The sequence below is a fragment of the Notolepis coatsorum genome (genome assembly GCF_963971535.1).
Source record: "Notolepis coatsorum genome assembly, chromosome: 1".
Classification (NCBI taxonomy): Eukaryota; Metazoa; Chordata; class Actinopteri; order Aulopiformes; family Paralepididae; genus Notolepis; species Notolepis coatsorum.
This window is the reverse complement of record NC_140165.1, coordinates 102,865,263-102,884,827: the sequence shown is the minus strand read 5'-3', so window position 1 is coordinate 102,884,827 and position 19,565 is coordinate 102,865,263. Positions and strand designations below refer to the sequence as shown.

Below are 19,565 nucleotides of genomic sequence, written 5' to 3'. Positions count from 1 at the left end.
AGCAAGCCAGCAACAGCCAGCGGTGGACGTCTCCCAGACGGTACAGAGGACTCCTCTTCCCACCAGCAGAGGACGCCATCCAGCACGCTCCTCCAGCTAACCACTGCCTATGCTGTTCGCCCAGCCTGCTGGCTGTGCTCGCGGGATCGCAGACGCCATCTTGTCACCGGGACGAGTGGTGACAAGGGTGGGTCCGCCATCTTGGCTAAGTACTAACGGTACCACGTGTATCAACAGCAACGTCCATTCAAGTGAACGCTAACAACCAGTGTATAAGGGGTACCCCGAACAATTTAAGCCGGCTTAGGTTAGGTTTTCTTTTGGTAACGTGGGCCCACATTTACTTGGTTTTATTTTGTTATTTGATTATTTGATTATTTGGTTATTTGAATTCCCAATGTTTCTCTACTTTATGCCTGGGTTCCCCTAGTACAAGCGGGGTGTTTTAATGTATTGAGCATGCGGTGCCTATGGTGGGAAGAGCTTCCCCTACATTATAACAGTGAGAGCACCCGGTGCCATGTATGAATAAATTACAGTGTTAATTGTAATGGATAACATGCCCAAGCTTCAGTAAAAGTAGACCTTATTGGGATCATTGTCTGTGTGTCTGTTTCTTCCATTTTCCATTTGCTATTCTAACCCCAGGGTAAATATTGTGACTGCATAATTATTTAACCCTTACACCCCATTCACAGAATAGCATTTGAAGGGTCTATACAGGTCGTCAAGGAAGGGTACTGCTTAAAGGGAAGCCCAATAATACTATTGAACGGACAGTCACTGGGTGTGGGAGGGCTGTCGGAGGTACTGGGGGAAGTGAGGGTGTGTGGGGAGCTACTGCTGACCGCCTTGGAAGGCGAGGGAGACCAGAGTACCAGTCCCCAGGTTAGTAAATCCTGGGCCCCATCCACTCCAGCTGCAAGCCCTCCAGAACGACGTTCCGGGCCAAAGACGGGGGTACATATATGTCCAATACTATAGTATCCTACTACCCAGTGTCTGTGTACTACTACTCCCACAAGCAGGGATAATCCACCCTTCTACACTAGGATAACATGCAGCCAGATAGCTTTCTACTGAACGCACAGAGAGAAAACTGGTATCTATCTTCTTGTCTCTCTCTGGAGAAGACGGTACGCTAATTTCCCAAAATGTTGGCATGTTCTTTTAAGCGATCGATTCATTCAACGATTATTTTATTGATTAATTTGTGCATCTAAATGATGAATTTTCCCAAAATATATCTGAAAATGGAACATTTTCATTTCACAAGTTTATTGTGTTTATTGTTTATTGTGTTTAATTCCCCCCCCCCCCCCCCCCCCCCCCCATGAATGCACGCTGACATAATGGCTAAAGCGTGCAATTTAACAGGGTCTTTTTAGAGCATTTCTGAACAGTGCTTCTGAATGAGATGATTCTTCTTCTTTTGTATTTCCAACAGACAAGATGCTTCAGAACATTCAAATCCCACCGGTGTTTCGAAGCACCGATATTTTTTGTTGTTTAGTTTTGCGTAATCGTTTTATATGGTTCAGCTGATTAATCATGTCACCTCACGATGGTGACAATGGTTCTCAACAGTCATGACTAACCTGTTGTGGCTAGTCTGGGCTCTGTAGGACCGCCACAGTGATGACTAACCTGTTGTGGCTAGTCTGGGCCCTGTAGGACCGCCACAGTGATGACTAACCTGTTGTGGCTAGTCTGGGCTCTGTAGGACCGCCACAGTGATGACTAACCTGTTGTGGCTAGTCTGGGCTCTGTAGGACCGCCACAGTGATGACTAACCTGTTGTGGCTAGTCTGGGCTCTGTAGGACCGCCACAGTGATAACGGGCTTGGACCGCAAGGATGCCCGAGGTGATCATCCGAGTCTGAGGGGCCAGGGTGCTCTCCAGATGTCCTAGGGACCTGCCGATTGCACCAGAAAGAACGTCCAATTTAGAAAATTGTATTTTCAAAATATTTATTTAAACATTTATATTGTCCAAATGTTAATTGTCCAAATAAAAAAATTCAAAATTGTAATGTTCTAAATGAGAATTTTCTAATTTAGAATTTTCAAAAAAAAAAATTGGATAAACTTTTTCTCGTCATTTTTCTCCCATCCCAATTTAGTCGTTATGCCAATTACCCCCTCCCCTTCCTGGTCGTTGCGCGCATTTGCCCCCCACTTGCCGGTCTAGGGAGGGTTGATAGATACTATCACATGGCCCCTCCGATACATGTGGAGTCAGCCAGCCGTTTCTTTTCACCTGACAGGAGGACTCTCACTGGGGGAGCGTAACGTGTGGGAGGCTCACACCACTTCCCTCCACCAGTTCCCTCCCTCGCTGAGCAGGCGCCCCGACCGACCTGTAGGAGTCGCTGTTTACAATGAACAGGATACACACCCCGCCGGCTTCCCACCCGCTAACACTGCCAATTGGTTAGTATGGACGACCGACCAAGCCGGAGGTACCGCTGACAGCTGGATTCGATACTAGTGTCTCTGCGGTGGTAGGCAGGCGCTTAGTCCGCTGCGCTTCCCTGCCGCCCAGCATTTTCAAATTTAAAGATTTTTCAAAATTCTAATTTTCTAAATTTCCAAATTAGAACACCACACTGAGCATCTACTGGTCCAACTGACAAAACGTATGCTGTAATTCCTCCAGCCTCTTCAAAATAACAGACTGTCACTTGATAATGGCGAGAGAGAGAGAGAGAGAGAGAGAGAGAGAGAGAGAGAGAGAGAGAGAGGGACAGAGAGAGGGATAAAGGAAGGGATAAAGAGAGGGAGAGAAAGAGGAAGAGAGAGGGGGAGAGGAATGGAGAGAGAGAGAGAAAGAAAGAGAGAGAGAGAGAGAGAGAGAGAGAGAGAGAGAGAGAGAGAGAGAGAGAGAGGGGGGGGGAGAGAGAGAGAGAGAGAGGGCAAGTTAACTAGTCAATACCCACTGTGATAAATAGGCTCGCATGGTTGCAGACATGTACGCGTTGTCTCTGTTAGCTATGTTCGGCCTGACTGGGACTAGCCATAGTCATTGGGTTTGTGTCTCCATTGCGTCTTGTAAACTCTCTGGTTGCTAGACAACCTTTCAAATGCCAGCAACTGTGGCTAAACCATGATGATACAAGAGTCCCAGCCAGGTGTGGCGAGGTTGTGAAAGGTGTCTGTCTCAGCCGGCGTCCAGCCAGGTTTGACCAGGTTTTAAAGACAATGGAGATGCTCATTGCGTGCCAGGCAGGCCACAGCACGGCTAAACCCTGGCTAGTGGAGACAAGGCATAGACCTGTTTGCTGTATACGTCAGACTCGGTGTGCACGCGCATCAAGGGGGCAAAAGGAATGTAATCCTGGTCAGAACAACGGACAGACTACAATATATTTGCATTTGTTAGCCATGCTAGTGATCTAAACAATCAATCCATGCCAACGCTAGATATGTAAAAGGTGAAAGACTCACACTCACAGCCGTGCTGAGTGATTTGGCAAAATGACATCCAGCTGTTTTCGCTTGAAAAAACTTTTAGCCAGGCGAGTGTCATGGTTTCTCCATAGAGCCCTGTCGTACTTTTTTAGTGCAGCAGCTCGCGCAGGTAATAATAATAATAATTATTATTATTTTTATTTGTAAAGCGCTTCTCAGGAACCCGAAGTGACCCGAAGTCACGTGTTTCAGTTGGTATTGCTGATTGGCGGCGAACACGGTATGTTCGTATACAGCGAACAGGTCTATTAGACCAAGCTGTCACAATGACGTACAGTACTGTGACGTCCCATCGGCAAAGGTGTTGTCTGCTATACAGTACATATGGGAGGCTGTTGGTGTTCATAAAAATGGTTGAGCTCACAGCTCATGGTGTCCACAGCGTGCAACAAGTCTCTCGATTTGATGTCGACGAACGTGTAGCCAAACACGTTGTTGATAAGATAACATGATATATTCTTTTATTGATCCTCTTGGGGAAATGTGGGCGCCATAGCAGCATGGGGGAGGGGGGAAGGGAGGTATAGGTATGGGCAGGGTAATAGAAGAAAGACATACATCGCAATACAAATACATCGTAATATAGAAATATGAGAAACAAAATAAACACTGTAGACAATATAATTAACTCTGAATATAAAAATATGAGAAAAATAAACAGTGTAAACAAAGGTGCAGATGAGGGTCTGTATGCTCTATCGGTTATATTACATGTATATGTTATATATATATAAATACGATAAATATAGGCAATAACTCAATTTGAATCTGAAAGTATACTATGAGTAAGAGTAAAAGTAAACAGTATAGACACAAGGTGCAATATATAGTATATACAAGGTGTCCTAACTGGCATGATATACGTCATACGTTGTAGTCTGTGCAGGTTTTCGTGGTTACACTAGTGGTCAGGCATTCCTAATAGTTCTCAAGTTGAAACAAACGAGGTGACTAGGCATTGCTGTTGGTTTCACGGGAGAGTACCCAAGATCAATAGAACTAACAAACACTGTGCACATAGACACGCTCTTTTATGGAAATGTGCAAATAAATGAATAAATAAATGAATAAATAAATAACAGGGACAAATCTATCTTTTGCTTTTCAGAACTCTGAGACAAAACATTGTTTAACTTCTAACGTGGCTGTTATGGAACAGAAAAACTGAGCAGCCACACATCAAATTTAACTAGCATTTAGCTGGTTTAGCTTAATGTTAATTCCCCACCCTGCATGTAAACTGAAGACAAATTCTAATTTCGGAGGACATAATCTCCGTCCTGCACCTGTGATCTGCAAGGAGGGTTATATTGTCTGTCCAAAGGTGAGGTGGTTTAGTGTCTTAATCCTTTTATCACATGCTACACCTTTTAAATGGAAGCTGATCTCAATAAAAGCGTAACACTCTGGGAAATCATTACCGCATGACTTGGCAGAGAGAGAAGAGAAGGATCGTTCCCTCCCCTGCACCAAACACTGAGCTGTGGACGGGCCTGGTGCCGCAGCTAACACCCTCTCAGCCGTCCTACTGTCTCAATAAAGAAGCTTCTCTCCTGTGTCTCCCTCTCAGCCTTCCTACTGTCTCAATAAAGAATCTTCTCTCCTGTGTCTCTCCTACTCTGTCTCCCTCTCAGCCTTCCTACTGTCGTAATAAAGAACCTTCTCTCCTGTATCTCCCTCTCAGCCTTCCTACTGTCTCAATAAAGAACCGTCTCTCCTGTGTCTCCCTCTCAGCCTTCCTACTGTCTCAATAAAGAATCTTCTCTCCTGTGTCTCCCTCTCAGCCTTCCTACTGTCGTAATAAAGAACCTTCTCTCCTGTGTCTCCCTCTCAGCCTTCCTACTGTCTCCATAAAGAACCTTTCTCTCCTGTGTCTCTCCTACTTTGTCTCTCTCAGCCTTCCTACTGTCTCAATAAAGAAGCTTCTCTCCTGTGTCTCCCTCTCAGCCTTCCTACTGTCTCAATAAAGAACCTCTCTCCTGTGTCTCTCCTACTTTGTCTCAGCCTTCCTATTGTCTTAATAAAGAACATTCTCTCCTGTGTCTCCATCTCAGCCATCCTACCGTCTCAATAAAGAACCTTCTCTCCTGTGTCTCCCTCTCAGCCTTCCTACTGTCTCAATAAAGAACCTTTCTCTCCTGTGTCTCTCCTACTCTGTCTCTCTCTCAGCCTTCCTACTGTCTCAATAAAGAACCTTCTCTCCTGTGTCTCCCTCTCAGCCTTCCTACTGTCTTCATAAAGAACCTTCTCTCCCATGTCTCCCTCTCAACCTTCCTACTGTCTCAATAAAGAACCTTCTCTCCTGTGTCTCCCTCTCAGCCTGCCTACTGTCTCAATAAAGATCCTTCTCTCCTGTGTCTCCCTCTCAGCCTTCCTACTGTCTCAATAAAGAACTGTCTCTCCTGTGTCTCCCTCTCAGCCTTCCTACTGTCTCAATAAAGAACCTTCTCTCCCATGTCTCCCTCTCAGCCTTCCTACTGTCTCAATAAATAACCTTCTCTCCTGTGTCTCTCCTACTCCTTCTATTCCTACTGTCTCAATAAACAACCTTCTCTCTGGTGTCTCCCCTACTCTGTCTCCCTCTCAGCCTTCCAAAAGTGCTCAGGGAAGTGGACCGACCTCTCTCCTTAAAAAAATTAAATAAGAAATCTTCACTGCCCCCTGCTGGCTGTAAGTGGTGGATACTTCAATTTGGAATTCAATTCTTAATAACAGTCATTGTACTTTCCTTCCTGAATTTCAGCTATTCTAAAGAATGGACGTGTACTGGTTATTACAATATTTTAGCGTGTTGGTAGTGTTCTTGCTATGCTGGGCCACTATACTACTGACTCTGACGAAAAAGTATCATGGTATTATTTTTTTTTTAAATAATTTTAGTAAAGAATTGGTGCCATGGGGATATTGTAACATGACTTTGTTTTACCATGGCAGTACCATGGTAAATGATCTATACAATGGCCCAGTACCAGGGTAAAACTAAAATGACCATCAAACTACCATGATACTGTTTTGTATGGGTACAACTGGTTAGACGTAATGGAGAGGTGTATACTTGCATGCTGGGGGGCAGGCTCACAGCTGCTCTGGGAGGAACCACGCAAGCCCAGGCTGAGCTGGGCCATCCTCTGCGTGTTCCCATGGAGACCGGCCCGGCGCGGGGACAGGGAATATGATCTGGGTATATCCGGGGTCCGCTTGGTCGTCCTGCCGCGCCTCCTCCTCCTCCTCTCCGGGGGGGGAGAGCATGTCCTCCGTGGAGAGGCACCCCTCTGCTGCTTGCAGGATGTCCTCCTCACCAGCTTCAGCAAAAAATGGCGACTGGTAAATGGCGACTGGTAAATGGACTGCGATACAAAATTAAATAAAGCTTCTTCTCAGGAACTCACATCCATGGTCTGGATGTGAGTATACAATTAAGCAATAATATCAACCAATTTAAAGGCAGCTATAAACAAGCACTTATGGACAAATATAAGAGAGAGGAGCTTGAGCAGTAATGTGATCTTTTTTCTCATTTGGATATTTGGATATATAAAAAAAATGTATTTTAATTTAGTTTTTCATTATTTGTTATAGTATTTTTATTTGTATTATAATGTAAAATATTGTAAGGAAGGCGCAGGGGCTTGATACGTTTTCATTTATTTATACATTTTTGACTTCCCCCTGTTCCTTCTCGAACACTTATTGAACTGTATGGAAATAGTCTTTGACTATTTACCTTTTTGTTTTTTTAAACTTGTTTTATGTTTCTATGTTTGAGACAAATAAAAAATCAAATCAAATCAAATAAGAGTGCACGACTCCTCAAAATATGCACACTGTCTCCCCTAATCTGTCTCCCTCTCAGCCTTCCTACTGTCTCAATAAAGAACCATGTCTCCTGAGTCTCTCCTTCTCAGATATTCCTCCCTTGCACCAGACCTACACTGAGCTGTGAACAGGCCCTGGTGCATCTCTCAGCCGTTTATTTAATAGTGCTTTTATCCTAAATGTTTTCCAGTCATTACTAAGTGGAGTTAACCCTCACCAGCATGACGTTGGGGTAAATGCTGGTCGCCGCGTCAGCCGAACACTCGCTGATGGTCGTTTTGGTTGAGAACTCCAACCGTGGAGCGATGCCCTGTGTGACAGAGGAGAGAGAGGGTATCAGGGCCGATCGTTCCTAAGAACTCCATGCTGAAAATTAGGCGATTATTTTTATGAAACTCAAATACGAACAATAGAATTGACATGTTATTACCACATCAATGCAGATGTAGTTCTATTTCATTATGGCTCCGCTCAGCATCAGTTGCATATATCTCGCTTCAGTGGATATGCACTGAATAAATTTCTAAATGTACCTTTACATACCAACATCCGTCTGACCACACCCCCATCTGCTGCCTACATAAGCAGGGGTGGGGCCACACACTCATCTCCTTCTCAAATTTCATCCACAATATAGTGCCTGTATACCAATCACTTGGCGAGGAAGAAAGTATTAGCTGGAGAAAGGAAAACAGAAGAACAAGGAGATACGTTGACATTATATCTTTATTTTCTCTCTCACTATTTTCGAGAAAATACGGCGATATTGTCTTCGTCACTGGAGTGTCTGGAAGATGATGATCATTCTAAATCTCCACCGGTTTTTTCGTATTAGGGGCTCGCATCGCTGATATACTCCCCACCGGCAGTCCTCCTTGCTGCGGCTGGATAGGTAATTGAACCTCCGGTTATACAGCTGGACTGTGGAAGGCACCGTCTGTTGTGAGGGACTGGTTGTTTTCGAGCCTGGGCGAGTAATGTTTTGCTTGCGAGCGCCAGTTGTCTGTTAGTGCTATGGGGGCTAGCTGACCATTTTTACGAAAGCCAGCCCCAGATTAGGGTCCTCTGTTCGGCCTCTTAGGCGACGGCGGAGGATCTTGGTCTGAAGCCCATGATGGTCAACTAGTGGGCCGCGACCAGGACCTGGTGAACCCAGGATTCTCTGGACAAGCGGATGCTTCTCTGTCCCGTGCAGGCCCCATCTTTCACTTGAGTGGAAGTACACCCTAAACGAGGAAATGTGGGCATGGATGTTCGTTCAACCCTCCCCTGTCACGAACGCTGTTTCTTGCCTCCCACAAGCCGGCTGCAATGTGGACTAAGTCATACATAGCACAAGTCCCCTCCGGTACTTGAGGTAACAGCAGTCGCATCTTTTCACCTGCGCAGCTCGATCTCTCAGTGTCGAGGAGTAACGCGTGGGAGGCTCACGCTGCCCCCGACACTTCCTGATTCTACTGCGCAGGCGCACCAACCGACTTGTAGGAGTCGCTTGTTCACAACGCCTGATCCCCACCCTTCAGTTTCCCTCCCCGTAATACGGCCAATGTGTATTACTGCGGACAACCAGCTAAACTGAAAACAATGTGGAGAGCTGGATTCGAACACGCGAACCCAGCGTCTCCACATTGGTGGCGAGTGCCTTGCCCACTACACCACCTAGCCGCCCTTTTCTCTTCTCTCTTAAAGGATGAGGAGGGTTTCAGACGGCGGCCTGTCTGAAGTGTGGCTTGTTATGTCGTTGTGTACAGTTCAGGTGATAGCTGCTTAGCTTGCGTGCTAGTTGTGGCCTACCTGTTAGCCAGTCAGCTGTTAGCTGCAGCGCTAGCCCGTTGTGTCACTAGGCTAGGAAACGTTAGCTTGTTACTATCAGTCGAGAGCGGCTGTTAGCTTAATGCTACACTGTTGAACGTTGCTATGACTATAACATGCCTTAAACACTCTGACTACGACGTCATCTTTGACAGAGGATGTTAGTCGAACCTACACCGGGAGCCCTGCCAGCGAGGACTGCGTCAACATGGAGAAACGTAGTGGCTGGGTGGCGCAGCGACGTTACCCTCGTCGCCAACACAGGAGATGCCGTGTTCGACTTCGGTGTCCCGTTAACCAGATTGCAGTTCTCTCGGCCTGCGCTCAGGGTAGGAGTCCCGACCGGACTTTAAACACTTCTTTTTTCCTTCCCTTCTAAATGTTTTGTAAGTTTTTTGTTTTGGAGTTTTTTCTTGAGGGGTTATAGGAACAACCACCGTCTGTGTACCGAGAGGGTGGTTGATTCCCTGGTGTGTTGGAACAGAGTCAACTCCCGGGTTACCCGGTTGAGTGTGCCCCTGCACGTTCATGACGTCTGCCAATCGTGTCAGCCTTCTCTGCCTCGACCCCTCTGGGTGGGTTTTTTTTTATGGAGGCTTTGTCATGGTGCTCAACAACGCCAGCATACGCCCCTTCCGCCGGGGGGGCTGTTTTCAGTTGACCCCTTTGGCGCCTGTTTCGTCCGCAGTGCTCCAGGCTCAGGTCTACAGCCTGCTGCCTGGTTTCCCCGGTGCGCTGCCTGCTTCCGTTGGTTAACTTTTTTGAGTGCTTTACGGCCATGCTGACTGCCTGTGTTGCAGGGTCAGTGTGCCAGGCGGTGTACTATTGGGGGGAAAGGGCCCGCTCTTGGAGGGGCCCTGTCCAAATAAGCTGGCGATGTGGGGGCGGTGTCACTAAGTGACCGCCTGGTGGGGTCTTGATGCCTGGCGTCATTGACCTCTCCGGGCCCCCTTTTTCCAGGGGATCCAGTCCCTTCAGTGGGTCTGGGTCTTCCTTCGCGCTCCGCTGCTACGGCCTTGCCACAGGGTTGAGTTTGCTCTTGACCCCGTGATTTTTGGGGGCAGTAACGAGGGTTGTTCCTTCCGTTTGTTCCCTGGTGGCATGCGGGTTGTGCGTGTGTGTAGTCGTGGGGTCAAGCCACGGTCTGCTCACCCTGTGCGTTGAGTTGCTTGAGTTCCTCTTCGCACGGTCGGATCCGTCTCCCTCCCGTCCTCCAATAGGGAGGGTATCCCTCCATTAGGGAGGGTCGGGGGGCTCGATCCTCCCCGGTCTGATGGTTGTGGGGGGCCTCAGCGGGGTATATTTGTCGAGCTTTGGCTCCCGCTCAGCTCAGAGCCATAATGAAATAGAACGTAAGGTTATGTATATAACCAAGTTCTATGAATTATGGGGACGCTCAGCATCAGGACGCCGCTGCGGCCCTTGATGCTTTCATTGTGGTGAAATTTGTTGGGAAGGAGATGAGTGTGTGGCCCCACCCCTGCTTATATAGGCAGCAGATGGGGGTGTGGTCAGACGGATGTTGGTATGTAAAGGTACATTTTGAAATTTATTCAGTGCATATCCACTGAAGCGAGATATATGCAACTGATGCTGAGCGTCACCATAATTCATAGAACTTGGTTATATACATAACCTTACGTTAACTATTCAGTTAATTTCAAACAGATACAAAAAGCACTGATTCTTATCTGATATTAGGAACTATAGATAGTTGCTCTCAGGGAATGTTTTGATTTATTCAAAACAAAAGAAAATGTTGTCTTGTTCGTTTTTTACCTTATTTTATTTATCATTATTTCGTCTCTCTCTTAGGTATAAGAGAGTTTTATTTTAAATGTTTTGATATTGTAAGAAAGGGGCAGGACTAGATAAGCTGTGCTTCCTTCTGCCTCTTCTCCAACTCATCCTCGTTTCTTTTTCTACGAATGAAGACGGATTCATTTGTTTATGTTTAAATTTTTCGGTTCCATGAAGCAAGTTTGGCTAAATCACTATAGCAATACATCAATAAACTTTAACCTGCTCCAGCGCAGGATTACTTAAGTTAGCTGGATAAGGTTGCCACTCCCTCTGAAAAAAATGGCAGCTCCCTTCCTCAGAGATCCCATTATACCATTCTGAATAATGTTTTCGCAAGATGATTTCCAGAATGTATTGATTTAATAGAATGTGTGAAATAGGCATATAATTAAAAACAATTAAAATACATTAAACTGGTAAAAGAAATGCTTTTGAAATGTAAAATAATATACCTAAAATGCTGATAATAAATCATATTCAGCCTATGGATTTCCTACATACTGCACGTCAGAGCTACGGCGTGTCCGACACCTGTTTGAGCTGCGGGATGAGGCGCGCTTGTTTCTGATGGAGAATGCATCCCAGCTCGCTGCCCACCTCCGATGCCGACTGGATATCAATTGAGGGGGAATATGCACAGCTATCCGCCATTTGGATCTACCTACAGTACCTATCCGAAAAAACATTCTCTGCACTGACTTATATAAAAAATAAGTACAGATCACGTCTGAATGTGGAGGATGATCTCTGAGTTGCTGTCTCCAAAATTAAACCCAGACTGGACTTGTTGTGCTTCAAGCATAGTGCCCATCCATCTCATTAGGTGAGTTGAACATTAGCCTTCTAAATGAAACGTGCTATATGTATTCATTTTATGGTTGTTTGATTATTGTGTTATTTTGTGTAGTTATTGTGCATGTTAAAAGCCTCCAATGCATATGTGTGCATGTGAACGTTTACATGTTTCAACCACCTCCTATAATAGTGGGGGTCGCTGCTCTCTGACACCTTTATTTCGGGGGGTCGCGGCCTGAAAACTTTGGGAACCACGTATTTATATAGTACATGATACCTACGTGCATACAGTACATATATCCTCATAAGTATCTACAGTATTCATTCGTATCAATTAGATACTCTTTGGGCTTGTTTTTATCTACTTATTCTGAAAGAGTTGAAATAATTATTTTCGCTAGCAAGATCTCATTCGATGATTCATTCCATTAAGCCTACTGCCAGCCTCCCTCTTTTGAACTAAGACGGGCACGCGCAATTATCCTGATTACTGAAGTCTGGTTCGAAATTAACAAGATTGTTTGAGCGTGAATCAGCCGTTGCGAAACCGAGATAGCCTGACATCAATCATCGGGTTAATTTAAGCTGGCTAATAGGACATTTGATCGGCTTAGTTGAACCAGGTACGAGGAACAGGGCCCTGGTATATACCTTCTAAAATCTTAAATATAAAATATACAGCCAAAAATATACAGAAATATACAGTAAAATGTACAGTAATAAGTGTAAAAATAGTAAAGTGTCCAGGAAGATTATGCCAGACTCAGTGGCAAAGTGATGCGTATAGAGTCTGATGGCTGTCGGAATGAAGGAGGACTTCCTGTGCCGTTCAGTGTTGCATCTAGGGAGTCTTAGTCTAACCTAGGGAGATTTAGTCAAACCTAAGGGAGTCTTAGTCTAACCTAGGGAGTCTTAGTCTAACCTAGGGAGTCTAACCTAGGGAGTCTTATAGTCTGTTGTATTGGAGATTAACAAAGATCAATCCATCAATCAAAAACAAGTTAATTACCATGTCAACACATGAATGAATTAATTAATTTTAAAAAGACGTGTCCGGCCCATGGGGACATTAACGTGTGTTGTCGGGCCTTTCAAATAAATTCGATTTGATTTGATTTATGAAAGTTTCAATGTGGAGGGTAAATGAGAGCTGTGGGGCGGACAGGTTTTCTGAAATCGTTTCAAAGGGAGTTTATTTAAGGGCGGCTGGGTGGCGCAGCGGACATTGCGCTCGTCACCAACGCAAGAGACACCGGGTTCGACTCCAGCTGTCGGCGTTGCCTCCGGCTTGGGCCGGCCGTCATACTAACTCAATTGGCAGAGTTAGCGGGTGGAAGTCGATGGGTGGTAATCTGGACGTTGTGGACAGCGACTCCTACAGGTCGGTTGGGGGACGCCTGCACAGCAGAGACCGGAAAATGGCGGGGGTAGTGTGAGCCTTCCCACACGTTACACCTCGCCAAATGAGAGTCCGCACTGGCAGGTGAAAAGATGTGACAGGCTGCCTCCACATGTATCGGAGGGGACATGTGATGCAAGGCTTCTATCCTCCCTACAACCGGCCAGTGGGGGGCATATGCGAGCAACGTTCAAGACAGGGGAGGGGAGAATTGGCACGGCTAAATTAGGATGGGAGAAAAATAGAATGCTCGAGTCCAAGTCCAAGTCCGAGTCAACAGTGCTCAAGTCCAAGTCGAGTCACGAGTACTGAAAATCAGTCCAGGACTTGGACTCGAGTACTACAACACTGGCTGGAGGGCACACGCTCCTACAGAGATGACAAAGCATGCGACTTACAGGAAAGTAACGTGCACGGGTCATCAGAATCTCTCTGGCCACCCCGGAGTAGGAGGGAACCAGGCTGGGCTCTGGGAATAGGAAACGGCGAGCGACCTCCTCAACGGTGGCCAGGGACGCCCCCGCTGATCACAACAACAACAGCTATGAAGCAGGTAGGTAGGTACTGTACTAGGTAGGTAGGTAGGTAGGTAGGTAGGTAGGTAGGTAGGTAGGTAGGTAGGTAGTACAGTAGGTAGGTAGATATGTAGGTAGGTAGGTAGGTAGGTAGGTAGGTAGGTAGTACAGTAGGTAGGTAGATATGTAGGTAGTACAGTAGATATGTATATAGGTAGGTAGGTAGGTAGGTACAGTAGTACAGTAGGTAGGTAAGTAGTACAGTAGGTAGGTAGTACAGTAGGTAGGTAGTACAGTAGTACAGTAGGTAGGTAAGTAGTACAGTAGGTAGGTAGTACAGTAGGTAGGTAGTACAGTAGGCAGTACAGTAGGTAGGTAGATAGGTAGGTAGTACAGTAGGTAGGTAGGTAGTACACTAGGTAGTACAGTAGATAGGTAGGTAGATAGTACAGTAGGTAGTACAGTAGGATGGTAGGTAGTACAGTATGTAGTACAGTAGGATGGTAGGTAGTACAGTAGGTAGGTAGATAGGTAGGTCGTACAGTAGGTAGGTAGTTAGTACAGTAGGTAGGTAGGTAGGTAGTTAGTACAGTAGCGGGTACAGTAGGTAGGTAGGTAGTTAGTACAGTAGGTAGGTAGGTAGGTAGGTAGTTCATACAGTAGGTAGTACAGTAGGTAGGTAGGTAGGTAGGTAGTTAGTACAGTATGTAGTACAGTAAGTAGGTAGGTAAGTAGATAGGTATTATGGTCGGTAGTACAGTAGGTAGGTAACACTACTCATAACACAAAAGGCGGACAATAAAAAAGGTATTAAGGACAACGACATAAGGATTAAGGACAACAACAAAATGATAAAGGACAACAACAAAATGATAAAGGACAACAACATAAGGATTAAGGACAACAACATAAGGATTAAGGACAACAACAAAAGGATTAAGGACAAGAACATAAGGATTAAGGACAACAACATAAGGATTAAGGACAACAACAAAAGGATTAAGGACAACAACAAAAGGATTAAGGACAACAACAAAAGGATTAAGGACAACAACAAAATGATTAAGGACAAGAACATAAGGAGTAAGGACAACAACAAAAGGATTAAGGACAACAACAAAAGGATTAAGGACAAGAACATAAGGAGTAAGGACAACAACAAAAGGATTAAGGACAACAACAAAGGATGAAGGACAAGAACATAAGGATTAAGGACAACAACAAAAGGATTAAGGACAACAACAAAAGGATTAAAGACAACAACAAAAGGATAAAGGACAACAGCATAAGGATTAAGGACAACAACAAAAGGATTAAGGACAACAACAAAAGGAAAGTGTTGGCTTTGGACATGCATTATAATTATTTAAAGATTTATTTCTCAGCAGAATGGTCCTCTTCAACAATTCAGAAAATATATCTTAAACCCAATGCAGAATTTGAAATTAGGCTAGATTAGGTTAGAAGATTATATCGTTTTACTGAACGAAGATTATATAATTTGTTACTGAATGAAGATTATATAGTTTGTACTGAATGAAGATTATATACATTTGACTGAATTAAGATTATATAGTTTTACTGAATGAAGATTATATAAATTGTACTGAATGAAGATTATATCATTTTTACTGAATGAAGATTATAAAGTTTTTACTGAATGAAGTTGAACATTATATCATTTGTACTGAATGAACATTATATAATTTTTTTCTAAATGAAGATTATATAATTTGTACTGAATGCAGATTATATCATTTGTACTGAATGAACATTATATAATTTTTACTAAATGAAGATGATATCATTTGTACTGAATTAACATTATATCGTTTTTTTGTGAATGAAGATGATATAATTAGTACTGAATGAACATTATATCTATGTACTGAATGAACATTATATCCTTTTTTGTGAATGAACATTATATAATTTGTACTGAATGAAGATTATATCATTTGTACTGAATGAACATTATATAATTTGTACAGAATGAAGATTATATAATTTGTACTGAATGAAGATTATATAATTTGTACTGAATGAAGATTATATCAGAGATCCCATTATACCATTCTGAATAATGTTTTCGCAAGATGATTTCCAGAATGTATTGATTTAATAGAATGTGTGAAATAGGCATATAATTAAAAACAATTAAAATACATTAAACTGGTAAAAGAAATGCTTTTGAAATGTAAAATAATATACCTAAAATGCTGATAATAAATCATATTCAGCCTATGGATTTCCTACATACTGCACGTCAGAGCTACGGCGTGTCCGACACCTGTTTGAGCTGCGGGATGAGGCGCGCTTGTTTCTGATGGAGAATGCATCCCAGCTCGCTGCCCACCTCCGATGCCGACTGGATATCAATTGAGGGGGAATATGCACAGCTATCCGCCATTTGGATCTACCTACAGTACCTATCCGAAAAAACATTCTCTGCACTGACTTATATAAAAAATAAGTACAGATCACGTCTGAATGTGGAGGATGATCTCTGAGTTGCTGTCTCCAAAATTAAACCCAGACTGGACTTGTTGTGCTTCAAGCATAGTGCCCATCCATCTCATTAGGTGAGTTGAACATTAGCCTTCTAAATGAAACGTGCTATATGTATTCATTTTATGGTTGTTTGATTATTGTGTTATTTTGTGTAGTTATTGTGCATGTTAAAAGCCTCCAATGCATATGTGTGCATGTGAACGTTTACATGTTTCAACCACCTCCTATAATAGTGGGGGTCGCTGCTCTCTGACACCTTTATTTCGGGGGGTCGCGGCCTGAAAACTTTGGGAACCACGTATTTATATAGTACATGATACCTACGTGCATACAGTACATATATCCTCATAAGTATCTACAGTATTCATTCGTATCAATTAGATACTCTTTGGGCTTGTTTTTATCTACTTATTCTGAAAGAGTTGAAATAATTATTTTCGCTAGCAAGATCTCATTTGATGATTCATTCCATTAAGCCTACTGCCAGCCTCCCTCTTTTGAACTAAGACGGGCACGCGCAATTATCCTGATTACTGAAGTCTGGTTCGAAATTAACGAGATTGTTTGAGCGTGAATCAGCCGTTGCGAAACCGAGATAGCCTGACATCAATCATCGGGTTAATTTAAGCTGGCTAATAGGACATTTGATCGGCTTAGTTGAACCAGGTACGAGGAACAGGGCCCTGGTATATACCTTCTAAAATCTTAAATATAAAATATACAGCCAAAAATATACAGAAATATACAGTAAAATGTACAGTAATAAGTGTAAAAATAGTAAAGTGTCCAGGAAGATTATGCCAGACTCAGTGGCAAAGTGATGCGTATAGAGTCTGATGGCTGTCGGAATGAAGGAGGACTTCCTGTGCCGTTCAGTGTTGCATCTAGGGAGTCTTAGTCTAACCTAGGGAGATTTAGTCAAACCTAAGGGAGTCTTAGTCTAACCTAGGGAGTCTTAGTCTAACCTAGGGAGTCTAACCTAGGGAGTCTTATAGTCTGTTGTATTGGAGATTAACAAAGATCAATCCATCAATCAAAAACAAGTTAATTACCATGTCAACACATGAATGAATTAATTAATTTTAAAAAGACGTGTCCGGCCCATGGGGACATTAACGTGTGTTGTCGGGCCTTTCAAATAAATTCGATTTGATTTGATTTATGAAAGTTTCAATGTGGAGGGTAAATGAGAGCTGTGGGGCGGACAGGTTTTCTGAAATCGTTTCAAAGGGAGTTTATTTAAGGGCGGCTGGGTGGCGCAGCGGACATTGCGCTCGTCACCAACGCAAGAGACACCGGGTTCGACTCCAGCTGTCGGCGTTGCCTCCGGCTTGGGCCGGCCGTCATACTAACTCAATTGGCAGAGTTAGCGGGTGGAAGTCGATGGGTGGTAATCTGGACGTTGTGGACAGCGACTCCTACAGGTCGGTTGGGGGACGCCTGCACAGCAGAGACCGGAAAATGGCGGGGGTAGTGTGAGCCTTCCCACACGTTACACCTCGCCAAATGAGAGTCCGCGCTGGCAGGTGAAAAGATGTGACAGGCTGCCTCCACATGTATCGGAGGGGACATGTGATGCAAGGCTTCTATCCTCCCTACAACCGGCCAGTGGGGGGCATATGCGAGCAACGTTCAAGACAGGGGAGGGGAGAATTGGCACGGCTAAATTAGGATGGGAGAAAAATAGAATGCTCGAGTCCAAGTCCAAGTCCGAGTCAACAGTGCTCAAGTCCAAGTCGAGTCACGAGTACTGAAAATCAGTCCAGGACTTGGACTCGAGTACTACAACACTGGCTGGAGGGCACACGCTCCTACAGAGATGACAAAGCATGCGACTTACAGGAAAGTAACGTGCACGGGTCATCAGAATCTCTCTGGCCACCCCGGAGTAGGAGGGAACCAGGCTGGGCTCTGGGAATAGGAAACGGCGAGCGACCTCCTCAACGGTGGCCAGGGACGCCCCCGCTGATCACAACAACAACAGCTATGAAGCAGGTAGGTAGGTACTGTACTAGGTAGGTAGGTAGGTAGGTAGGTAGGTAGGTAGGTAGGTAGGTAGGTAGGTAGGTAGGTAGGTAGGTAGGTAGGTAGTACAGTAGGTAGGTAGATATGTAGGTAGGTAGGTAGGTAGGTAGGTAGGTAGGTAGGTAGTACAGTAGGTAGGTAGATATGTAGGTAGTACAGTAGATATGTATATAGGTAGGTAGGTAGGTAGGTAGGTACAGTAGTACAGTAGGTAGGTAAGTAGTACAGTAGGTAGGTAGTACAGTAGGTAGGTAGTACAGTAGTACAGTAGGTAGGTAAGTAGTACAGTAGGTAGGTAGTACAGTAGGCAGTACAGTAGGTAGGTAGATAGGTAGGTAGTACAGTAGGTAGGTAGGTAGTACACTAGGTAGTACAGTAGATAGGTAGGTAGATAGTACAGTAGGTAGTACAGTAGGATGGTAGGTAGTACAGTATGTAGTACAGTAGGATGGTAGGTAGTACAGTAGGTAGGTAGATAGGTAGGTCGTACAGTAGGTAGGTAGTTAGTACAGTAGGTAGGTAGGTAGGTAGGTAGTTAGTACAGTAGCGGGTACAGTAGGTAGGTAGGTAGTTAGTACAGTAGGTAGGTAGGTAGGTAGGTAGTTCATACAGTAGGTAGTACAGTAGGTAGGTAGGTAGGTAGTTAGTACAGTATGTAGTACAGTAAGTAGGTAGGTAAGTAGATAGGTATTATGGTCGGTAGTACAGTAGGTAGGTAACACTACTCATAACACAAAAGGCGGACAATAAAAAAGGTATTAAGGACAACGACATAAGGATTAAGGACAACAACAAAATGATAAAGGACAACAACAAAATGATAAAGGACAACAACATAAGGATTAAGGACAACAACATAAGGATTAAGGACAACAACAAAAGGATTAAGGACAAGAACATAAGGATTAAGGACAACAACATAAGGATTAAGGACAACAACAAAAGGATTAAGGACAACAACAAAAGGATTAAGGACAACAACAAAAGGATTAAGGACAACAACAAAATGATTAAGGACAAGAACATAAGGAGTAAGGACAACAACAAAAGGATTAAGGACAACAACAAAAGGATTAAGGACAAGAACATAAGGAGTAAGGACAACAACAAAAGGATTAAGGACAACAACAAAGGATGAAGGACAAGAACATAAGGATTAAGGACAACAACAAAAGGATTAAGGACAACAACAAAAGGATTAAAGACAACAACAAAAGGATAAAGGACAACAGCATACGGATTAAGGACAACAACAAAAGGATTAAGGACAACAACAAAAGGAAAGTGTTGGCTTTGGACATGCATTATAATTATTTAAAGATTTATTTCTTAGCAGAATGGTCCTCTTCAACAATTCAGAAAATATATCTTAAACCCAATGCAGAATTTGAAATTAGGCTAGATTAGGTTAGAAGATT

General features: G+C 43.9%; 1 protein-coding gene across 1 annotated transcript in view; it reads right to left on the bottom strand.

The window, feature by feature from the left end:
- Positions 1 to 19,565, bottom strand: part of spata6l (spermatogenesis associated 6-like) — a gene marked incomplete at its 3' end in the record, with an annotated part of 98,084 nt that overhangs the window by 69,899 nt on the left and 8,620 nt on the right. Inside the window, exons 4-6 of the mRNA XM_084335119.1 lie at positions 17,963 to 18,087; positions 7,505 to 7,597; positions 6,551 to 6,792 (exon numbers count right to left, since the gene is read on the bottom strand). Of these exons, the coding sequence (XP_084191245.1) occupies positions 6,551 to 6,792; positions 7,505 to 7,597; positions 17,963 to 18,087 (460 nt within the window). The remainder of the gene's footprint in view (positions 1 to 6,550; positions 6,793 to 7,504; positions 7,598 to 17,962; positions 18,088 to 19,565) is intronic.